The sequence below is a fragment of the Poeciliopsis prolifica genome, unplaced genomic scaffold (assembly GCF_027474105.1).
Source record: "Poeciliopsis prolifica strain line A6 unplaced genomic scaffold, Auburn_PproV2 SCAFFOLD046, whole genome shotgun sequence".
NCBI lineage: Eukaryota > Metazoa > Chordata > Actinopteri > Cyprinodontiformes > Poeciliidae > Poeciliopsis > Poeciliopsis prolifica.
The window spans coordinates 4,501,300-4,519,377 of NW_026562421.1; the positions used below are offsets into that span (position 1 = coordinate 4,501,300).

At 40.4% G+C, this 18,078-nt stretch overlaps 3 protein-coding genes and 1 long non-coding RNA gene across 5 annotated transcripts; all 4 read left to right on the forward strand.

Moving 5' to 3' along the window:
• The first annotated feature begins 1,051 nt into the window (after positions 1-1,051).
• On the forward strand, positions 1,052-4,920 carry LOC129377041 (uncharacterized). The gene is made up of 7 exons (XM_055056767.1): positions 1,052-1,255; positions 1,822-1,913; positions 2,002-2,106; positions 2,312-2,502; positions 2,592-2,755; positions 2,857-3,101; positions 4,493-4,920. Exons 1-5 carry the CDS (start codon positions 1,078-1,080, stop codon positions 2,752-2,754), a joined length of 729 nt encoding a protein of 242 aa, XP_054912742.1. The 5' UTR covers positions 1,052-1,077; the 3' UTR covers position 2,755; positions 2,857-3,101; positions 4,493-4,920.
• LOC129377015 (zinc finger protein 260-like) lies at positions 3,015-7,011 on the forward strand. The gene is made up of 3 exons (XM_055056740.1): positions 3,015-3,027; positions 4,493-4,837; positions 4,900-7,011. Exons 1-3 carry the CDS (start codon positions 3,015-3,017, stop codon positions 6,291-6,293), a joined length of 1,752 nt encoding a protein of 583 aa, XP_054912715.1. The 3' UTR covers positions 6,294-7,011.
• Positions 7,012-8,561: 1,550 nt separating this feature from the next.
• Positions 8,562-11,945, forward strand: LOC129377043 (uncharacterized). The gene is made up of 3 exons (XR_008607867.1): positions 8,562-9,744; positions 9,914-10,127; positions 11,088-11,945. It is a non-coding gene; the product is annotated as an uncharacterized LOC129377043 (long non-coding RNA).
• A 1,566-nt stretch (positions 11,946-13,511) lies between these two features.
• On the forward strand, positions 13,512-16,168 carry LOC129377040 (tubulin alpha-1C chain-like). Of its 2 annotated transcripts, none has more exons than XM_055056765.1 (4): positions 13,512-13,612; positions 14,558-14,780; positions 14,856-15,004; positions 15,143-16,168. In XM_055056765.1, the coding sequence occupies exons 1-4, from the start codon at positions 13,610-13,612 to the stop codon at positions 16,115-16,117; spliced, it is 1,350 nt and encodes a 449-aa protein (XP_054912740.1). In that variant the 5' UTR covers positions 13,512-13,609; the 3' UTR covers positions 16,118-16,168. The 2 variants fall into 2 exon arrangements, with proteins under 2 accessions (XP_054912740.1, XP_054912741.1); XM_055056766.1 differs by having other exon boundaries at positions 13,518-13,612; positions 14,539-14,780.
• The last annotated feature ends 1,910 nt before the right edge of the window (positions 16,169-18,078 follow it).

Sequence of the window (18,078 nt, forward strand, 5' to 3'; positions counted from 1 at the left end):
TAAAGTATTTCTTTAATAGCTGTTAAATGTATTTTATTTGAATTGATGCTCATTACTCCATTGCTCTACAGACTGACTGCTGTCAGCGACAGAAAGCAGGGCTGCACCGAATGCAGTTTTCTGGCCAATCACAGATATTTAAAAAGCATATCTGATTTTAGCCGGAAACCAATTTGTGTCTAAACAAAAAAGTTTCAGAGTTGACAATAGCAGGAAGACTACTGTTGAACAAACGTTGGTAGAAAAAAGATCAGTGGATAAAATCAGTTTTATATGAAAGTATTGACCGTTTGATAATCACCTTAAATAATCTGGGGCTTTTAATCTACAAACCCTGAAATGTCCCCCGACAGCAGGGTGGGTCATCCTGGACCTGCAGCGCTTAGATGTCTCCCTGATCCAACACACTAGAATAGCTGATCAATCCAGTGGCTGAATCAACTCCTAAGTGCAGTCAGAGTCCTGCTGATGACCTCATTATTGACTCAGGTGTGTTGAAGTAGAGACGCATCAAAAAGCTGCAGGAGGCCCTGCAGGCCTGGAGTTGCCCCTGAGGAAACGCTGCTCTCTGTTGTATTATTGTTGTGATGGTTAGAAAGTAATGCTAAATAATTTTAAACCTGTTTTCCAGATGTGTTCTAACAATCACTGTGTGTGGGAGTGGAACTCCCAGCCCACTTTCAAAGACGGGATGCAAGCTGGCGACTTCCTTTTGGCATCAAATATCATCCTGTCGGGCAACAACTATGCCAAAGTTGCGTTGCTTTTCAAGTTTATGAAGATGGGAATAGTGGATTGGTCAGTCTTCTTGAAAATACAGGACACATTCTGTGTTGGAACCATCAAGGACTTTTGGGACAACAGCAGAGCCGACGTGGTTTCCAGGCTGGGATCAAAGGAAAATGTTGTTGTACTTGGTGAGTCTGATGGTCAGTTTTAGAACCTCAGCCAATGTTCACATGCAACTCTGTTTCTCCTGCTTTGATGATGAATCTTTTTCTTGTGCATTTGGTACTTTTTGAAGCTGATGGTCATATGGACAGTCTTGGGTCGTCTCAGTTCTGCACCTACACCATCATGGAGAACGAAACCAAAGAAATCCTGTCAATAGTCAACATTGACAAGGGAGAGACGCAGAGGAGTTCTGTGATGATGGAGAGAGAAGGCTTCATCAGGAGCTTTGACCAAATCCACCAAGAGGTTAAACTCAGTGAAGTTTGCACAGATTCACGGTCACAGATATCCGCTCTATTCGGTAAGTCCAGACCACAACCCGCCATGTTTTTCACACGCTTTGAACATTGGATTGGTGCAAAGGCTGGACTGCTGCGTGATGAACAGCATAAACTGCAGAGAGAGATGAATGTTTGGAGCCCCCCTCCCAACCGGTCAATGTGTCGGCTATAAAACTAGATTTATATTAAATATTCATACTGTCGGATTTTACAGTGTGAAGCTCTACAGTTTTATACTGTGAGGGTTTAGGGAAGCTTGTAGACGGTGTTTGTACCGAAGATCTCTGGCACCGTTAGGAGGGCGGGGGGCCAATAAGGGGTATAAAATTTAGCTTGTCATCTTCATGAAGAGACCAAGCTTTTGCATGAACTTCAAATTATTCAACAGCAATATCTCATTGTGATGTGGCTCACAGACGAGCGCGGCCAGTATTCATACAACTTTATTTTCAAAGCTTGTGAGTTTATCTCATATTCGTTCTGCTCACTAATCTGGAAATTATGGTAAATCCTTGACCTCTCAGGACTTTGTTTGTCAATGCAACAGTATTCCTAATTGCATTCCTGTTATGCTGTTGTCTGACAGACCCAGTCAAAGGACAGTATAAGGACAGCGGCGTGCTGCACACTCTGGACATGTGGCATGGTTCCAAAAACTTGGCCAAGAAGATGCATGCAGTAAGTTTTCCTGTGATTAAAATTAAGAAATCAAAAATATTTTTCTCCAATATTTCATTTTGTTATTTCTGTATTTGTGTTGATTAAGGCAGGGCAGCAAAAGGGTTGTTCCGTCCTGCTGCAGTGGATCAAAGATATCTGCAACTACTTCTGGTTCTGCTGCAAGATGACTGAAAACTATGAAAACTTTTATGTGAGTCGCAATCAAACATCCTGCATGTAGTTTTTCTAGCACTTCAGCATTGAGTTGTTGTTGCTGTGTTAAACCAGTTTAGAGGTTGGTATTCATTACTGCACATTGATAACCGTAATATCAAGAGTGAAACATTGTGGAAAAAATGCAACTGCTATACCAATTGTATATTTGAAGAATGTAAGTTTAAACCGTTTATTTTTAGGACATGTGGGCTGGCCTTCTTAACCATGTGACAGGAGAGCACGAGTGGCCCCTGCACGCCGGTCAGCGTCCGTCCGGGGACCGCAGAGACCAGGCCTGGATAGAAAACGGCTCCGTGGCCCATCAGGCGTTATCGGAAATTATTCTGAATCAACGCTGGCTTAGGGAAGTACACAAGTACTTGCACTTTAGGTAGAAATATGTTTAATTATTCTGTGTTTCTGCATATATTGTGCTTGAGAAAAAGCTTTATGACCTGACAGGTCTCATTGAAATTTTAGGTCAACGGCTGAGCTGGAATCTTTCCATAACCACATCCTGATGTATGCCAGCAAACACTTCAGTTTCAGCCGTCCGGTCTATGAAGCCCGGATCTTCCTGGCTGGCCTGGATTACAACCACCATGTTCACAGACCGCCCAGAGAAAACCCGACGGCTCCGTAGAGTATGTACTAGCTTTTATTTGTTTGTATTTCTATCAAGAAGGACTTTGGATATAAATATTTTCATCTGTTTTTTTATTGTTTGTCTAACATCTAATTTCAGATATCGCAAACTTTACAACAGGAAATCCAGAAAGTGGTGTTTGTATGCTATAAAGGAGGAAAAGAACTACGGCTACATCCCACAGATTCAGAGGGCCATTGTAGGGAAGCGGGTGGCGTCGGGGCGAGGTTTCCCTCGCCTGACTGCTGTGACGCGGAATGACCCTCGTCAGTACGGCGTGCTGTTCGTTGCTCCAGCTTCCAGCACACAGCAGCCATTAAAGTCACAAGCCAGCAGGGGCCAGAGTAAGAAGCAAATGTTTGTGTCAATGTTTATCATTTCAACTAATTACATGGATTTTAGCGCATTAAAAATTTTAGCGCAATTTATTGCATGTCTCATGACTTTAAGCATGCAGAAATGTAGAGCCAGAATGAATTTCTGCTGCATAAACATGTAGCAGCGAACTCTAATTTCAGCATCTGCATTTCTAAAGAATCTCCATGAATGATCAGAGAATCTCAGGAAAGATGAACAGATAGAAAAACACTTTGCTCCAATGTGGTGGTTGAAGAACAGATTAAAAACTATCAATATCTTTGTTGTTCAGCTGAAATGTTGACTCATATAATAACTGAGCGTCAAATTGTTTCTAATTAAAAATGGTGCTTATTTTGTTAACATGATTGTTTATTAAAATCCAATCATTTTGATTAATTTCAGAGCCTGAAATTGATTTAAAATTGTAATTGAGTATCAAACAATCACAGCTGCTTTTTACATTCCTGATGAAAACTGTTAATTTATTAAATTAGGAAAGCTGCACCTCGTTTGGCAAGACTGAATTCTGTTATTGATTATGATTCATTTTAAGGATAAAAGTGCTTCTTCCCCCTCAGTGTGTAATAATTTTCAAATCAAAAATTGGACACCACATTCTCGTGGACCTTGAAGTAGAGCTGGGCGATGTATCAAGTATACTCGATGTATCGCAATATTTTAATTTACAATAGTTAAAATGGTGATATCGCAACCATCGAGTATAAATTGTTGTTCAAAGTAAAAATTCACTGCGAGTATGGTTTATCCAACACCCTTGAATGCATCACTAGTCCCTCCCCCCAACCTGAACATTTTCTACCAATCAGGCTGCGCAGAGAAAACAAACACGGAAACTGAAGAGGAATCAGATGAACTGGTTTAGTTCTGGAGAGAAACAGCTGGATCAATAATCTGGCAGTGGTTTGGATTTTATATGGAGGATGTCCAACAAAATGAGGTCATTTCAGAACATATTGTCAAACCATTAAAGGTTGAACCACAGATTTATCCCCGTAATCAGACTGTTCTTCACATGCCGTCCGTATCCGGTAGAACCGGTCCGTTAGAGAAACCTGGAGACGAAGGGAGGATTCATTTAGTGCAGTGGGAAAACTAACTCAAAACAACTCATTCCGTTTTTCATTTTCTCACTCCCGTGTTGGCTCCATGCAGACTTGTTGCCTTCAGTCTCTCTCATAGACGCAGCTGAGACTAACAAAATGTTCTCCAACCAGGTTTACTTTGCTTTAACCTCAAAAGTACTCCTGTCCTATCTTCTGAAAACCAGAGGGCTCATAGCTACGCTAATTACCTTGCAATAAATTGAAATGACTTGCAGTTGTCTGTAATGAACATGTTTGGGTGTTGCTCGCAGATGTTCCCCAGATTGTGGTTGCTCTAGAAGAGGCTGTTGAAGAGCCGATTCCTGCCGTGGACCAGCAGAAACCAGAAGCTCTCCGCATCAAGGAGGAACCAGATGATGAATCTCAGTTCTCACTGCTTCATCAGAAACGAGCAGAAGGCCGCTGTCTTCCAGCCAGCAGCTCCGATGACAAGATGGAGACCGACGAAGAGGAATCCAGCAGGAACCCAGAGCTACATTCTCGTCAGGACGCTCATGAAGAAACGAATCCAGGTGCGGACCATCAGGATCCAAAGCTGCTTCACATCAAGCAGGAAGAGGAAGAACCTTGGACCGGCCTGGAGGGAGAGCGCCTCAGTGAGAAGCAGACCGATCCATTTCCACTAAATGTCGTTCTTGTGAAAAGTGAGCATGAAGAGAAACCTCTGTTCTCACACCTTCATCAGAAGATGGAGATCTTCCAACCAGCAGCTCAGCTGACCAGATGAAAGCAGAAAATGAAGAAGAGGACGGTGGAGCAGCAGAGTCCAGCAGGAACCCAGATCAACACGCTGATGGAGACTCTTCCAGCTCTTCAGAGACAGAGGTCAGTGAGGATGAAGAGGAGGATGATGGTGATAGTGACTATGATTATGATGATGATGGTGACAGTGATGATGGTGGTGAAAGTGAAGGGAGCCATCCTGCCTCCCAGCATCAGCGCATGTCAGACTCTGGATCTGGAACTGAGGACAGTGGGACTGACTGGAAGGAGGGCAGAGCTCCTGAGTCAGGAGAAAACGCCGTCAATTCACTGAGCTGCTGCGAGTGCCGTAAACGGTTTGTTAACGAGCGCTCTCAGAGACACATGACCCATCATTCAACAGGAAGGTCTTCAAGCCGGGCAACTAAAGGTAAAAGTACTAAAGGGAAGAAAAATGTCAACACACTAAGTCCAGGGAAAGCCCAGACTGATGTCAAATTATTCACCTGTGATGACTGTGGTAAAAGTTTCAGTTGGAAAAATCATCTAAGCAGGCACAAGAGAATCCACACGGGAGAGAAACCTTTTGGCTGTGATGTTTGTGGACAAAGATTCAACCAGAATTCTAATTTAAACAAGCACATGAGAATCCACACGGGAGGAAAACCCTTCGGTTGTGATGTCTGCGGACAAAGATTTAACCTGAAGTCATACTTACACATACACATGAGGATTCATACAGGAGAGAAACCGTTTGGTTGTGATGTTTGTGGACAAAGATTTAACCAAAAATCCAACTTAAACAAGCATGCCAAAATCCACTCTGGAGGGAAACCGTATGGCTGTGATTTCTGTGGACAAAGATTCAACTTGAAGTCATATTTAAGCAAACATGTAAGAATCCATACAGGGGAGAAACCATATAGATGTAGTGTTTGTGATCAGAGATTCAACCTAAAGTCACATTTAAACTTGCACAAGCTAACCCACACAGGAGAGAAACCATTCGCTTGTGACATTTGTGGACAACGTTTAATACAAAAGTCTGCTTTAAAGAAACACATGAAGATCCACTGTGAGGTAAAATCATTTGACTGTGTGTGTGGACGGCGATTCAACCAGAAGTCGGCTTTAAAAAGACACTTGAGAATCCATGCAGGTGAGAAACCTTTTGGTTGTGATGTTTGTGGACAAAGGTTTAACCAGAAAGCACATTTAAACAAACACATGACCCTTCACACAGGAGCCAAACTGTTTGGCTGTGATGTCTGTGGACTAAGATTTAATCTAAAGTCACATTTAATCAAACACAGTAATGTCCACAAGGATGGAGAAAGTGTTCAGATTTAAATGTAAAGCTTTAAAGTTCAGCTGTTTTACTTTTGAACCATGATTCTTTAAACTATACAGTAAAAACATGGGATATTACAGTACACATCTTTTCTCTGTTAGACTTTATAAAAACTACATGCCTGCTGCAGTCAAATCAAAGGTTTCTTCTCAAGAATGCTTTTTGTTTAAATTGTTTCTATGAAATTGCCATGTAAATACAAAAAATGTTTTTTGAATTCCTCAAACTTTTGTTTTAGTTGGTGTGTGTCGACGGACAAAGATTTTTTTGTCAGATGATTGGAAGGTAATTGAATGAACTTTACGTCATTCTCTCGTCTGCTCTTAGGAGAAATGTTTGTTTTTTCCAATCTGTTTTTTTGTTGCGTCTGGAGAAACCTCTACGTGCCTCCTGGTCTGGACACAAACACTTCCTTGTTTTGATCTGCTGCATGGATAACTGTCACAAACTGAGGACTTCATGTGGTGGGATTATCAGCTGAATATGAAAAAGTATTTTGTACCAGAAATTCTGTACATGTAAGAATATTTTAAAGAATTTCCTTCGTTGGACTTTGTGCAACTTGTTCAAATTTGTTTGTGTTATAAAAACAAGACTTCATTTTGGTTCCCTGACATTGAATCAAAGTGAACGTTTTCTCTTCTGGGTCAGGTTGGATGATCAGAGCTTTTTATATTTGCCAAATTTCAGAATAATAAATGATTTGGAAGATTTTAATCTCCTCACTCTGAGCTGTAGAATTATTAGTACTGGGAAACCATTTTCTGCTGTTTATTGGATCTTTAATGTTTGTTGTCATGCTTTCACTTAGAAGGACGGTTTAAGTTTGTAAAGATCAGCCTGTAGTAATTTTTCCAAATTTATTTATGATTTTAAAACGAACCCATCCTATTTTCTCTCTGCAGCTGAAGGCTTCAATGCAGTTGGTCTGTTCCTGTCATCATTTTCTTTTTAATGATATTTTTCATAAGCGTCTGACCCCTTTCCGTTGAGAGAAGATGTTGGTGTAAAGCTATCTGCAGGTGAGAAAACCGAAGCGATGAAACAGAAGAGAGGCCAGCAGAGTGTCAGCTCCACCATGAGCGTTCGTCTAACTTTGTTCTGCTGCTTCTTCCTCTGTGAGTACGTTTTCATTTTTATTCGGTCTTTAAACCATCAGGCACATCCGTAACCTCATACACCACTCACCCGTTTCCAGCTGTTTAACCTTCTGGCTTTTCTTGGTTCCAGGAAATAATGGGTCCAGTTTCAGATAGACTAAAACAGTAACCAGTCATACTTCGTCTGTCCTTCTGGTCTCCTGCCCAGTCCGCATCACAGAATGCCACAAGTTTAAGATTTAGTTCATTTTTCTTGAAGCATAATTCCTGATTTAGTGTACATTTCAAATACCTCAATACATGCTTTGCTGCAACCCAATGTTGTTCTCTTGGTTCAGACAAGTATTGTGACAACTTACTGACAATAAAACTCAAATCTGGTCTAGTGCTCATCATTACATAGATCAAACTTCCCACTACTTCACGATATCTTTTATGATCAGCAGGTTGACCTTCACTGTCAAACTTCATTTTATTTTCACAGGGTGTTGACCTTGGTTTGCAGTTAGTCATGCCAAACCTCTCCAATATTTTTATAATGCATCTTTTCTGGTTCATTTTTACTTGACCGTGGTTCTGTGTAAAATCAATCCCTAGAAAATATTTCAGTTTCCCAAGATCTTTAATTTTAAACTTAGCAGCCAACATTTCCTTCACACTTTTGAGTATTTGATCATTACTAGCTGCAACAATAAGGTCATCAACCCAAATAATCAAGATCACTCTCTCATGTTCATTTTCTTTACTGTAAACACAATAGTCAGCAGGGTTCTGCACAAAGTCAATTTCAATAAGGAAATCATGTAACATTTTATTCCAATTTCGTCCTGACTGTTTCAGACCATAAAGTGACTTGTTAAGCTTACAGACTAATTTTTCTCCTGTCTCTGTTACCACCTCAAATCCTTCGGGTTGTTCTAAAAATATCTCACAATCGATAGGGGCGTGTAAATATGCCGTTTTGACATCCATTTGGTGCAATTCCAAATCATATTGAGCAGCAAGCTGCATCAGAACACGCACAGATGTCATATCAGAGAAAAAGTCTCATAATCAATACCAGCAACCTGACTATAGCCTTTTGCTATGTATCTAGCCTTATAAAGTGTCTCCACAGGATTTTCTTTAATATTAAATACCCATCTACCCCCCACTGCTTGCTTACCTTCAGGTAATGAAGTTAGGCTGTAAGTATTATTCTCTATCAAAGAATCCATTTCACCCTTCATAGCTTTAGCCCATAGTTGTGATTGTGGTGAGCTCATAGCTTCTTCCACTGTCTTAGGCACATCACATGCAAGCCTATAACAATAGTCAATGTTCATGTGTGCTTGATCATCCTCACATTTCATTTCATAATCCTGATCTGTGTAATACTTAGGAGGTCTCCTGTCTCTCTTAGGATAACGTACACCAGGGTTACCTCCAATTTGATCTAAGTTCTCATCATTATCACAAGACTCAGTTTTCACCTCTTGTGAGATAACTGTTCTCAAATCTGGTTTCAATTGTACACTTTCAACTTTCTTCTTGAGTAAAATATTCTCATTTATGTCATCGTCAGTCTGAGTGTCACATTCATAGGTACTTTTTGTGGTAAACTTTACCAGCCTGTTCTTAAGTACTCGCCCTGTATTTGGATAAAAGATGAGATATGCAGGACTATTTTTGTCATAACCAACAAAAATCCCCTTTTCACAACGTGGATCCAACTTTTTCTTGTCATATTTATATGCATAACATTCAGATCCAAAAGTTCTCATTTTTGAAAGGTCTGGTTTCTTTCCAGTTAACATGTAATATGGAGTCTGCTCAACACGTCTGTTGTAACATCTATTACGGATAATAGCAGCCGTCTGAACTGCATATGTCCATAAATCTTTAGGCAGATTACTCTCAATTAGCATGCATCTTGCCATTTCTCCATGTTCTCTCAGCTGTCCCATTCTGATGGGGAGAATAAGGGGCTGAAGTTTCATGTCTAATGGCATTTTGACTAAGCAATGATTGGAACTCTCTGGACATAAATTCAGTTCCACTATCGGATCTTATACATTTAATTTTTACATGAGGTGCCACATCTGCAATAAACTTCTCTGTGGAACAATAACTATGACTGCTTTCTGTGTGTTTATATCTTTTAAAATATTGCTGCAATCCTCTAAGAAGCCATTGTCCTCCTGTCTCTGTAAGTGACGGCTCCCAGGAGGCTTTTGAGCTCTACTACAGTGAGACGTACAGTGAGAGCTCGTCCATCTCGCTGCAGGACTCCCATCGCAGCCTGGCATCAGCCAGTGACGGAGCAGACAGCGACCCCGCCCTGCTGCTGATGCAGGAGTACATGATCACAGTGAGTGTTTTCAACAATCACAATTTTCACAAGTAGAACATAAAGCGAGGCGGAACGGGTTTGGCTCCAATACGTTTTGAAAGACGAAAAAACAGAAACCATGGAAGGAAACTGAATCTCCAGCATATAAAGTAAATAAACCTCTGTGTGTGTTTTTGTGTGTGTGCAGCTGAGGAACAAGCTGAATCCTCTGGAGCTGCAGCAGTTTGCAGTCCTGCTGAGAGAATACAGGCTGGGTTCAAACATCGACCACTTCTGCTCTGAGCTGCTGCAGCTGTACGGAGACGAGCGCAAATTCCTGCTGCTGGATGAGAGACCGAGACGGAGTTATTGTTTTCTTTTATTTGGATCGGTTGCAGTTCGCTCTGTCTACTCTTCCTGAGGTGCCCAGATACAACTAAAAATACTGAACATGCACAGACAGAATAAAAGTAACTGCAAAAGTAAAAATATGTACGTAGATTCCATAAATTCAAAATATAAGTAACTACAAAATAAACAAATGCAAAGTAGAGGCCATAAAGCAAAACAAATAAAATATACGAAAACAAAAAATATTGTACAAAAGGACATTCAGTTCAACATGCCAAGCATCACATATATGAGAAAACATACACAGTCAATATAACACAATATAGGGCTAAGAAGAATCAATCAGTATAGTTGTTTATCTTGTTCATATATCCTTAAAGTTGTTCAAAATTCATTCTCCTGATGTGCCTCTGATATATATTTAGTTTAGGTGGACATACCTCTAAATAAAGCCGACATCTTCACAGAATTTGTGTGAACTTTTGGAAGAGTCGGTCCACCTTCAGTTGCATGTCTGGTTTGATAATTGCATACATTAGCACTAGCAAACAGTTTCGAATATATAACCTGTGGCTGTTTTCAACTTATGATGTATCATTTTAAAAATAAACCGGAATTGAAGCCCAACCTGAATAATTTAATATGAATCATGCTGACATCTAAAGCACTCTGTGGTAAAAACAGCTAGAGGCGAATTAAGTCCTGAAACCTCAAATTTAATATCTAAAACCATGTGCAGATTCACAGAAGGACTTTTTCAAAGAAAAATATGTAAATATTTCAGTTAAGATGCTACTAAAAAAGTAAACAAAGGAAAGCAGAGAGAAAAACAATTGTAATGTAGATTATTTTCTTCCACATTTTGTTATCCAAGAGTGATTTGTTGAACATTTTAATGTCTTAATTGTGGAAATACAACATTGTTTTGGGAAAGTCTGTTTTTCAGAAAAGTTTCAGTTCCTGTCTTGGAATCCTGGTTTGTTTCATTTGGGCTCATTAACATGTTCATCCTTTGTTTTGTTTTTTGTCAGGCATGCGGCCGTTTATTCCAGACAAAGACGTCGGCGTGTTCGAGGAGTTCCTTGAAAGCATCGGGATCCGAGAAGGCGGGATTTTAACCGACAGCTTTGGACGTATTAAACGCAGCATGAGCAACACCTCAGCCACGGCCATGAGAGGATACGTGGAAACGGACGTGAAAAGTTTATTTTCAATAATTCACTTCATGATTGATTCATCACACAAAAAGTGATCTATTTTAAGAGCTTATTTCTGTCTAGTTTGAAGATTATAACAAATGAAAACACAAATTGTGGTTTCTCTATAACAAAAATTATAAGATGACAAAACATTTTTAATTCTGAAACTGACCTAAACAACCTTAGAGAAGACTGTTGTGTTGACAGTCAGTCAGAATTATAAGCTTCAACAAAACATTGCTAAAACATAGCTGTATTCAAACTTATTATAAGAGAAAATTCAGTGGAAAGAAAAAGTGTGACATTTGACTTAAATTCTGCTGGCCTGTTTTTTTTTTTGTTCAGATCCTGCATTTGATTTGATTTAGTTCTTCTATCTATACAAAAACCTGTCAGCAAGATAACAGCTATTCCTCTCTCAGTAGGTACGACAACGACTCTTTAGCAACAGGGTCTCAGGAATTTAACCGACGCATCACTGACATCACCCACGACATCCAGGCGCTGGGCTTCCAGGACATGCACGAAGACATCGAAGAGGAAGACTACTACCTCTGATGAAGGCAGAGAAGAAAAGACTTAAGAGAGAGATTTCCCATTAGTTCTGTGTTTTCATTCACGGTAAAAAGGAACCAAAGTCAAATTTTGTTTCTGCACAAACTTGATGAATAAAGCTGATCTTGATTCTAAGTTACAACAATTCTGTGTTTAGATCTGGAGGGAATATGTAAATTATTTTTAAGTAAAAGTGCTTCATGATGAACTAGAAATCCTTTTGAGACATGCAAGAGAAACTAAATGAATTCAGGATGAAGTACAGTAAAAACAAGACAAAACACACTATAGTTTTGGATAGCAATGCTAAATATTCCATAATCTACATAGCTTTTTAATTCCCTTCCTCTACCTGACTCCTAATGAAAATCTGACTTAATAAAAACTAGACCTTATTGTTTTCTTTTATTCAATCAGTATTAAAAGGAACAGAAATGGTCTGAAAGTTCTCTTGGCAGCAAAATAGTGAAACTTTTTATGTGTGCCTTTTGCAATCTAAAATCTGTGTATAAACAATTTTTTGGCTTCAAGTTGTGGAATGTTTGAATACATAAGAGTTAGAAGAACTAGTTTAAAAGACACTACAAAATGAACATATTTGTCATTTCTTCCATGTTTAGTTTTACTGGGTTTTGTCTGGCTTTGCTCTAAAGATTTTTAGTGTTTCAAAATATTTACATTTCACTGGAAATTGTTCCAGATTAACATAAAAACAACAGTACTCCTCTATGTTTGGTTGTACCTCTGGGGATGCAGAGACAAACAATTTGTCCAACTAAGTCAATAAGCTACAGATTCTCACTAACCATCTTTATGAACGAAATCTAAAGTGCTGGGATGAGAAAAGAGGAGAAAAACTAGTTTCTCCCATAGAAAAACCTTGAGCAAAAGCAGCAGGAAGCGAGGTCGCACTCTTTATAACGGCTTCCCATTTGAAAGGCACGGTTTAATCCATTGGTTGGATGCCTTGTGACACCCATTCTTATTGGTTAAAATTAAATCAGATAATGTGACGACACAACGTGATCTCGCTCAAAAACCAGGAAGTCCGCCTGATCTAAAATAAGTTTAAACTTGTGTCTGTGTGTTTTCACCTACGGGGTTCAACAGCCGTAATGCGTCACTGTTATAAGAAGTTACAGCACAGTTTCGTGTTATGGCCGTTGGCTAATCGCTGGCACAGAGAACTGGAGCGCGAATGTGCGACCTTACGTCAACGTCGGCGCCATATTGTGAGGGGCATCTTTAAAAACGCAGAAAACAACACAAGGCTGTCCTATTTCACTGAGTAAAACCGTGTTATTGTGTTGTTGTGACAGTGTACATTGATAAGACTACATTTACCTCCATGACATTTATAACTAAGATTTCTTTAATAAGACGTCATTGTCTTTTGTAAACTGATGCTTAAAACGTTTATGATGTTAGTGATTAGCCAGCATCCAATAAAACGAAGCAATAATATGCTTTCAAAAAATGATTAATTAAAATGACGACAGCAGCCTTAATTAATACAGACGCAACTTAACTCAGAACAGGTGCTGGTTTTTCGAGGCCTCGTGCTGTGTCGTAACATTATCTGCCAATTTAATTTGATCTCAACCAATAGGAATACGTGTCATGTGACATCCAACCAATAAGATTAAGCCCTGCCTCGATAAGCCGGTATATAGGCGCCGCCTTTCTTTCTTCTCTTTATCAGTTTCCTCTCTTGCAACAGACTCTTAACAGTCTTTCCGTGAGAGAAAACTACGTTTTGTTCTTTGTCCTTATCCTAGAATTTCAGTTTTTGTGGAAACATGGTGAGTATGAAACTATAAATGCATCAGTCTGTTTTTTAAATTTATTTTAATAGTGGTGGTTTTTTGAGTCATTTGAGCTTAAACAATGGTTGCATCAGGTAATTTTGGTATTTACTTATTTAAGGTTGTTTATGGTTTTTATGTATTTGGACATAATCTTTCAGAAGGGAGGATATTAATTTATTTTATCGAAAGTGGCCAGGCCTCTCAGCCGAAATGTAAGTTGAGTCTTGGGCGTGTTTCCGGCTGTTGTTTGGCCTCATGTCGGAGAGCGTGACGCATTCCTCTGTTTCAGCGCCTTTTTGGAGAGGCCTGCTGGGCCTCTTTTGAAACCACAGTCTGTCTTTTGTGACAAAAGGTTAATGCTCTCGGCTTCGCTGCTGTTCATGGTTGAACTGGCAGCTTGTGTTGCCGAATTTTCATATTGACCCATTTAATCCGTTGCAGCTGTGCTGTTCTGTGCTGTTCGCTTCCATCACCCAACTCTAATGTGAACAGAAATACATTTATCTCTTAGGGGTGTGATTCTTTGCCTAATGCCCCAAGTGATCACAGTCTTCCTGTTCTGGTTTTTAATTCCTCATAAAAGAACGTGTTTTGACTTTTTTTTTTTTTCCCCCATAAGCGAGTTGCAGTGTGCACACAATGTGACTTATGACCTTCAAGCTGTTGACTATAATCGGAGACGTGGCTTTCTTCAGAAAAGACACTTTTTACAAGAACTAAAGTAATAAAGGGAACTCTCAAATAACACATCCTAGGTCTGAATGAAATAAATATGAATAATTTCCATCTGTTGTCTATTCCATTTTCACAACAGCAGGTGATATTGTTGCTTTCTAAGTGGACAGTTTGATTTCACAGAAGTTTGATTTACTCTAAGTTATATTGTGTTGTTTGAGTGTTCCCTTTATTTTTTTGAGCAGGATATTTTCTTCCCCTCAGCGTGAATGTATCTCGGTGCACGTCGGTCAAGCCGGTGTCCAGATCGGCAACGCCTGCTGGGAGCTCTACTGCCTGGAGCATGGCATCCAGCCGGACGGGCAGATGCCCAGTGACAAGCCCGTTGGAGGAGGAGACGACTCCTTCAACACCTTCTTCAGTGAGACCGGAGCAGGGAAGCGTGTCCCCAGAGCCGTTTTTGTTGACCTGGAGCCCTCTGTTATTGGTAAGTTTGACTATTTGTGATTAATTTTGAAAACTACCTTTTAAAATGCTCATTCTGTAAATTTGTGTTTTCCAGATGAGGTTCGCTCTGGGACCTACCGCCAGCTGTTTCACCCTGAACAGCTGATCACTGGGAAGGAAGATGCTGCAAACAACTACGCCAGAGGACACTACACCATTGGCAAAGAGATCATCGACCTGGTTCTGGACAGGATCCGGAAACTGGTGGGTGAATTCAGACGGGGAGATTGCAAAATGTTGAATGTGGAAGAGAACATTTACATGGGAGTTTTCTTCGCTCTATAGTACAATGGAATGTACTCTGGTAACATCCAGTTTTCCATGTCTTTCATTTGTCCTCAGGCTGACCAGTGCACAGGCCTGCAGGGCTTTCTGATTTTCCACAGCTTTGGTGGAGGAACCGGTTCTGGTTTCACCTCCCTGCTGATGGAGCGTCTCTCCGTCGACTACGGAAAGAAGTCCAAGCTGGAGTTTTCTGTCTACCCAGCTCCCCAGGTGTCCACTGCTGTTGTGGAGCCCTACAACTCCATCCTGACCACCCACACCACCCTGGAGCACTCAGACTGTGCCTTCATGGTGGACAACGAGGCCATCTACGATATCTGCCGCAGGAACCTCGACATCGAACGCCCCACCTACACCAACCTGAACAGGCTGATCAGCCAGATCGTGTCCTCCATCACTGCGTCTCTTCGTTTTGATGGTGCCCTGAATGTTGATCTGACTGAGTTCCAGACCAACTTGGTGCCATACCCTCGTATCCACTTCCCTCTGGCCACCTACGCCCCGGTGATCTCTGCAGAGAAGGCTTACCATGAGCAGCTCACGGTAGCTGAGATCACAAATTCCTGCTTCGAGCCGGCCAATCAGTTTGTGAAATGTGACCCTCGCCACGGCAAGTACATGGCCTGCTGCCTTTTGTACCGTGGTGATGTGGTGCCCAAAGACGTCAATGCTGCTATTGCCACCATTAAAACCAAACGTTCCATCCAGTTTGTGGACTGGTGTCCCACTGGTTTCAAGGTTGGCATCAACTACCAGCCACCAACTGTGGTTCCTGGTGGTGACCTCGCCAAGGTCCAGAGGGCTGTGTGCATGCTGAGCAACACCACTGCTATTGCAGAGGCCTGGGCTCGGCTGGATCACAAGTTTGACCTGATGTACGCCAAGCGTGCATTCGTCCACTGGTATGTGGGTGAGGGAATGGAGGAGGGAGAGTTCTCCGAGGCCAGGGAGGACATGGCAGCTCTGGAGAAGGATTACGAGGAGGTTGGTGCTGATAGCTTGGGAGATGAGGATGAAGGAGAAGAATATTAAACGCATCATTGTCTGAACTTCTGAATGTTTAAATAAAGATGTCTTGCTGCAGTGATTGTCTCTTTGTTTTTATTTTTCCTTATGGTGGCTGAAAGCCAATCCTTCAAAGCTGCGCTCCCTTATAGGCTGGATACACATGACTTAATTTGACCACTTTGGGGCAGTAATATTCAGCAACTATACGTTTGTGTAAATCTCATTCCTGTTAACTAAATCGATCTGTGTAAAAGACAAAATATAGATTTAGACCATTTCACTCTTAATGGCTTAAAAGGATCCAAAATGATTTTGTCAGGCTGAATATGTTGCACCAAAATGCAGTTAATTCAAATGTCCACATCTCATGTTTTTCACCAATGGAGTTTTTTTTTTTTTTTTTCTCCTTACCGGGAGCTTAATTTACCCGAATAGTTTTGTCATATTTCATTTGACTCATTAATTCACCATAACTCCATGTTAACCAAACCTGTGGATCTTCCCAAACCTCTATAGATCTGCTGCTGGTTGTGGGTTCAACTCTGACCATCATCATCATCATCCTCTCTGCTGGTTCTGTGCAGAAGCTCATGTTGCTTATTTTACTGTTTTCAAATGATCATCCATATTTAGAACCTGTTTTCTTGTTGAATCCATGTTTTTCTTCCAGGCTTCAGACGTTTTCTCCTAATGAAACTTTGTTTCACAGATTCAAGGAGGAGACGAGACGATGGAGTAAAGATGGAGGTGATTTTATTCTCTTTGATTAGAGTAAAAATATAAAGCTGTGAGGAGAGAGTTTGTACAAATAGTTTTATTTCAGTAAAATCTTAAAACCTGAGAATAGATTATTGTAAAAATGTTCTTAAACTGGAACAAACTTTCATTCTGTAAAGCTTTAACTATCATTTCTTCTACCAGAGTCTGTCCTGCCAGCAGAAACCGGGTTCTGAACTCGGGTTCTGAACTCGGGTTGTGGACCTGATGGCTGCAGTTTGGTCAGTGAACCTGAAGAAGGTCTGATTTAGAATCTGGGCCTCAGTCTTTACTCTATCTGTGCTTCAGCTGCTTTATAATTGCAACTTAGATTTTTTTTTAAAGCTGGTTTCTTTCGAAGATAAATTACTGATGTGCTTGAATTAAAATTTTGCAGCAGAAAAACAATTAAGTTAAAATCCTGAGAAAAGTTTTTCTTGCGTTGATTTTTGCGTCTCCTTAAGAGCTGTTAGGTTGGACGGTGCATGTGCAATAACATCTTCGCTGTAGTATAAGTTAAGCAGAAGTACAAATCATAAGACAGACTAGAAGCTGTCAGTTCATTCGCGGTCCAAATGACGGATTTGAACCGATCCGAGGAAGAGTCGATGTACTCCATCACAGCTGAGACGTAGCTCTGCTGTCCTGCTGCTGGCAGAAGACTGAGCAGGTGGATTTAAGGACTGCAGGCTGAAATAACCTGAAACAACCATGTGGTCGTCTGGATGTTTCCATGAAAAACATCAGCTCCAGTTCTGAGGAGCTCCTCAGATATGCTGCAGTTGGAGCTACTCTCATTTCTATTTTGATTAATTTATTTTATATTTTAAATCTAGTTTTCTTAGACGTTATAACACTGCTGGTGGGTCTTTTTGCTTTTCATTTTACATTTGGTTCCCATTTCTGTACAAACTGTTGGTTCAGACTGACATCAGCTAACAACCACGTTAAAAGAAGGTTTTATGGGTATTAATAGTTTTGCACAGGACTGTAATTTTCCTTTCAGATTCTAAAATTTGCATATTTGCACGTTTTGTTATGATCTTTTTAGCTTTATTTTAAGCCAAAAATAACAGATCCTTTATTTTTGTAGCATTTCAAATCAGTATTAAAATATTTTTGCGGGAAGATCAATTAAAAACGTCTAAAATCGCATTTTCAAGGTGAGTTACTTTTCTACCGGTTAAAACCGCAATTCTTTCCATTACTAATGTTTACATAGCTCGCCC

Excerpts from the sequence above, each read along its gene's own strand:
- LOC129377041 (XM_055056767.1), top strand. The coding sequence starts at position 1,078 with ATGGAGAACGAAACCAAAGAAATCCTGTCAATAGTCAACATTGACAAG. Across the intron at positions 2,107-2,311 it reads AAAACTATGAAAACTTTTAT|GACATGTGGGCTGGCCTTCT; the intron begins GTGAGTCGCAAT and ends GTTTATTTTTAG. Across the intron at positions 2,503-2,591 it reads CACAAGTACTTGCACTTTAG|GTCAACGGCTGAGCTGGAAT; the intron begins GTAGAAATATGT and ends TTGAAATTTTAG.
- LOC129377015 (XM_055056740.1), top strand. Across the intron at positions 4,838-4,899 it reads CCTGGAGGGAGAGCGCCTCA|AAACCTCTGTTCTCACACCT; the intron begins GTGAGAAGCAGA and ends GAGCATGAAGAG.
- LOC129377040 (XM_055056765.1), top strand. Across the intron at positions 14,781-14,855 it reads CCTGGAGCCCTCTGTTATTG|ATGAGGTTCGCTCTGGGACC; the intron begins GTAAGTTTGACT and ends TGTGTTTTCCAG. Across the intron at positions 15,005-15,142 it reads TGGACAGGATCCGGAAACTG|GCTGACCAGTGCACAGGCCT; the intron begins GTGGGTGAATTC and ends ATTTGTCCTCAG.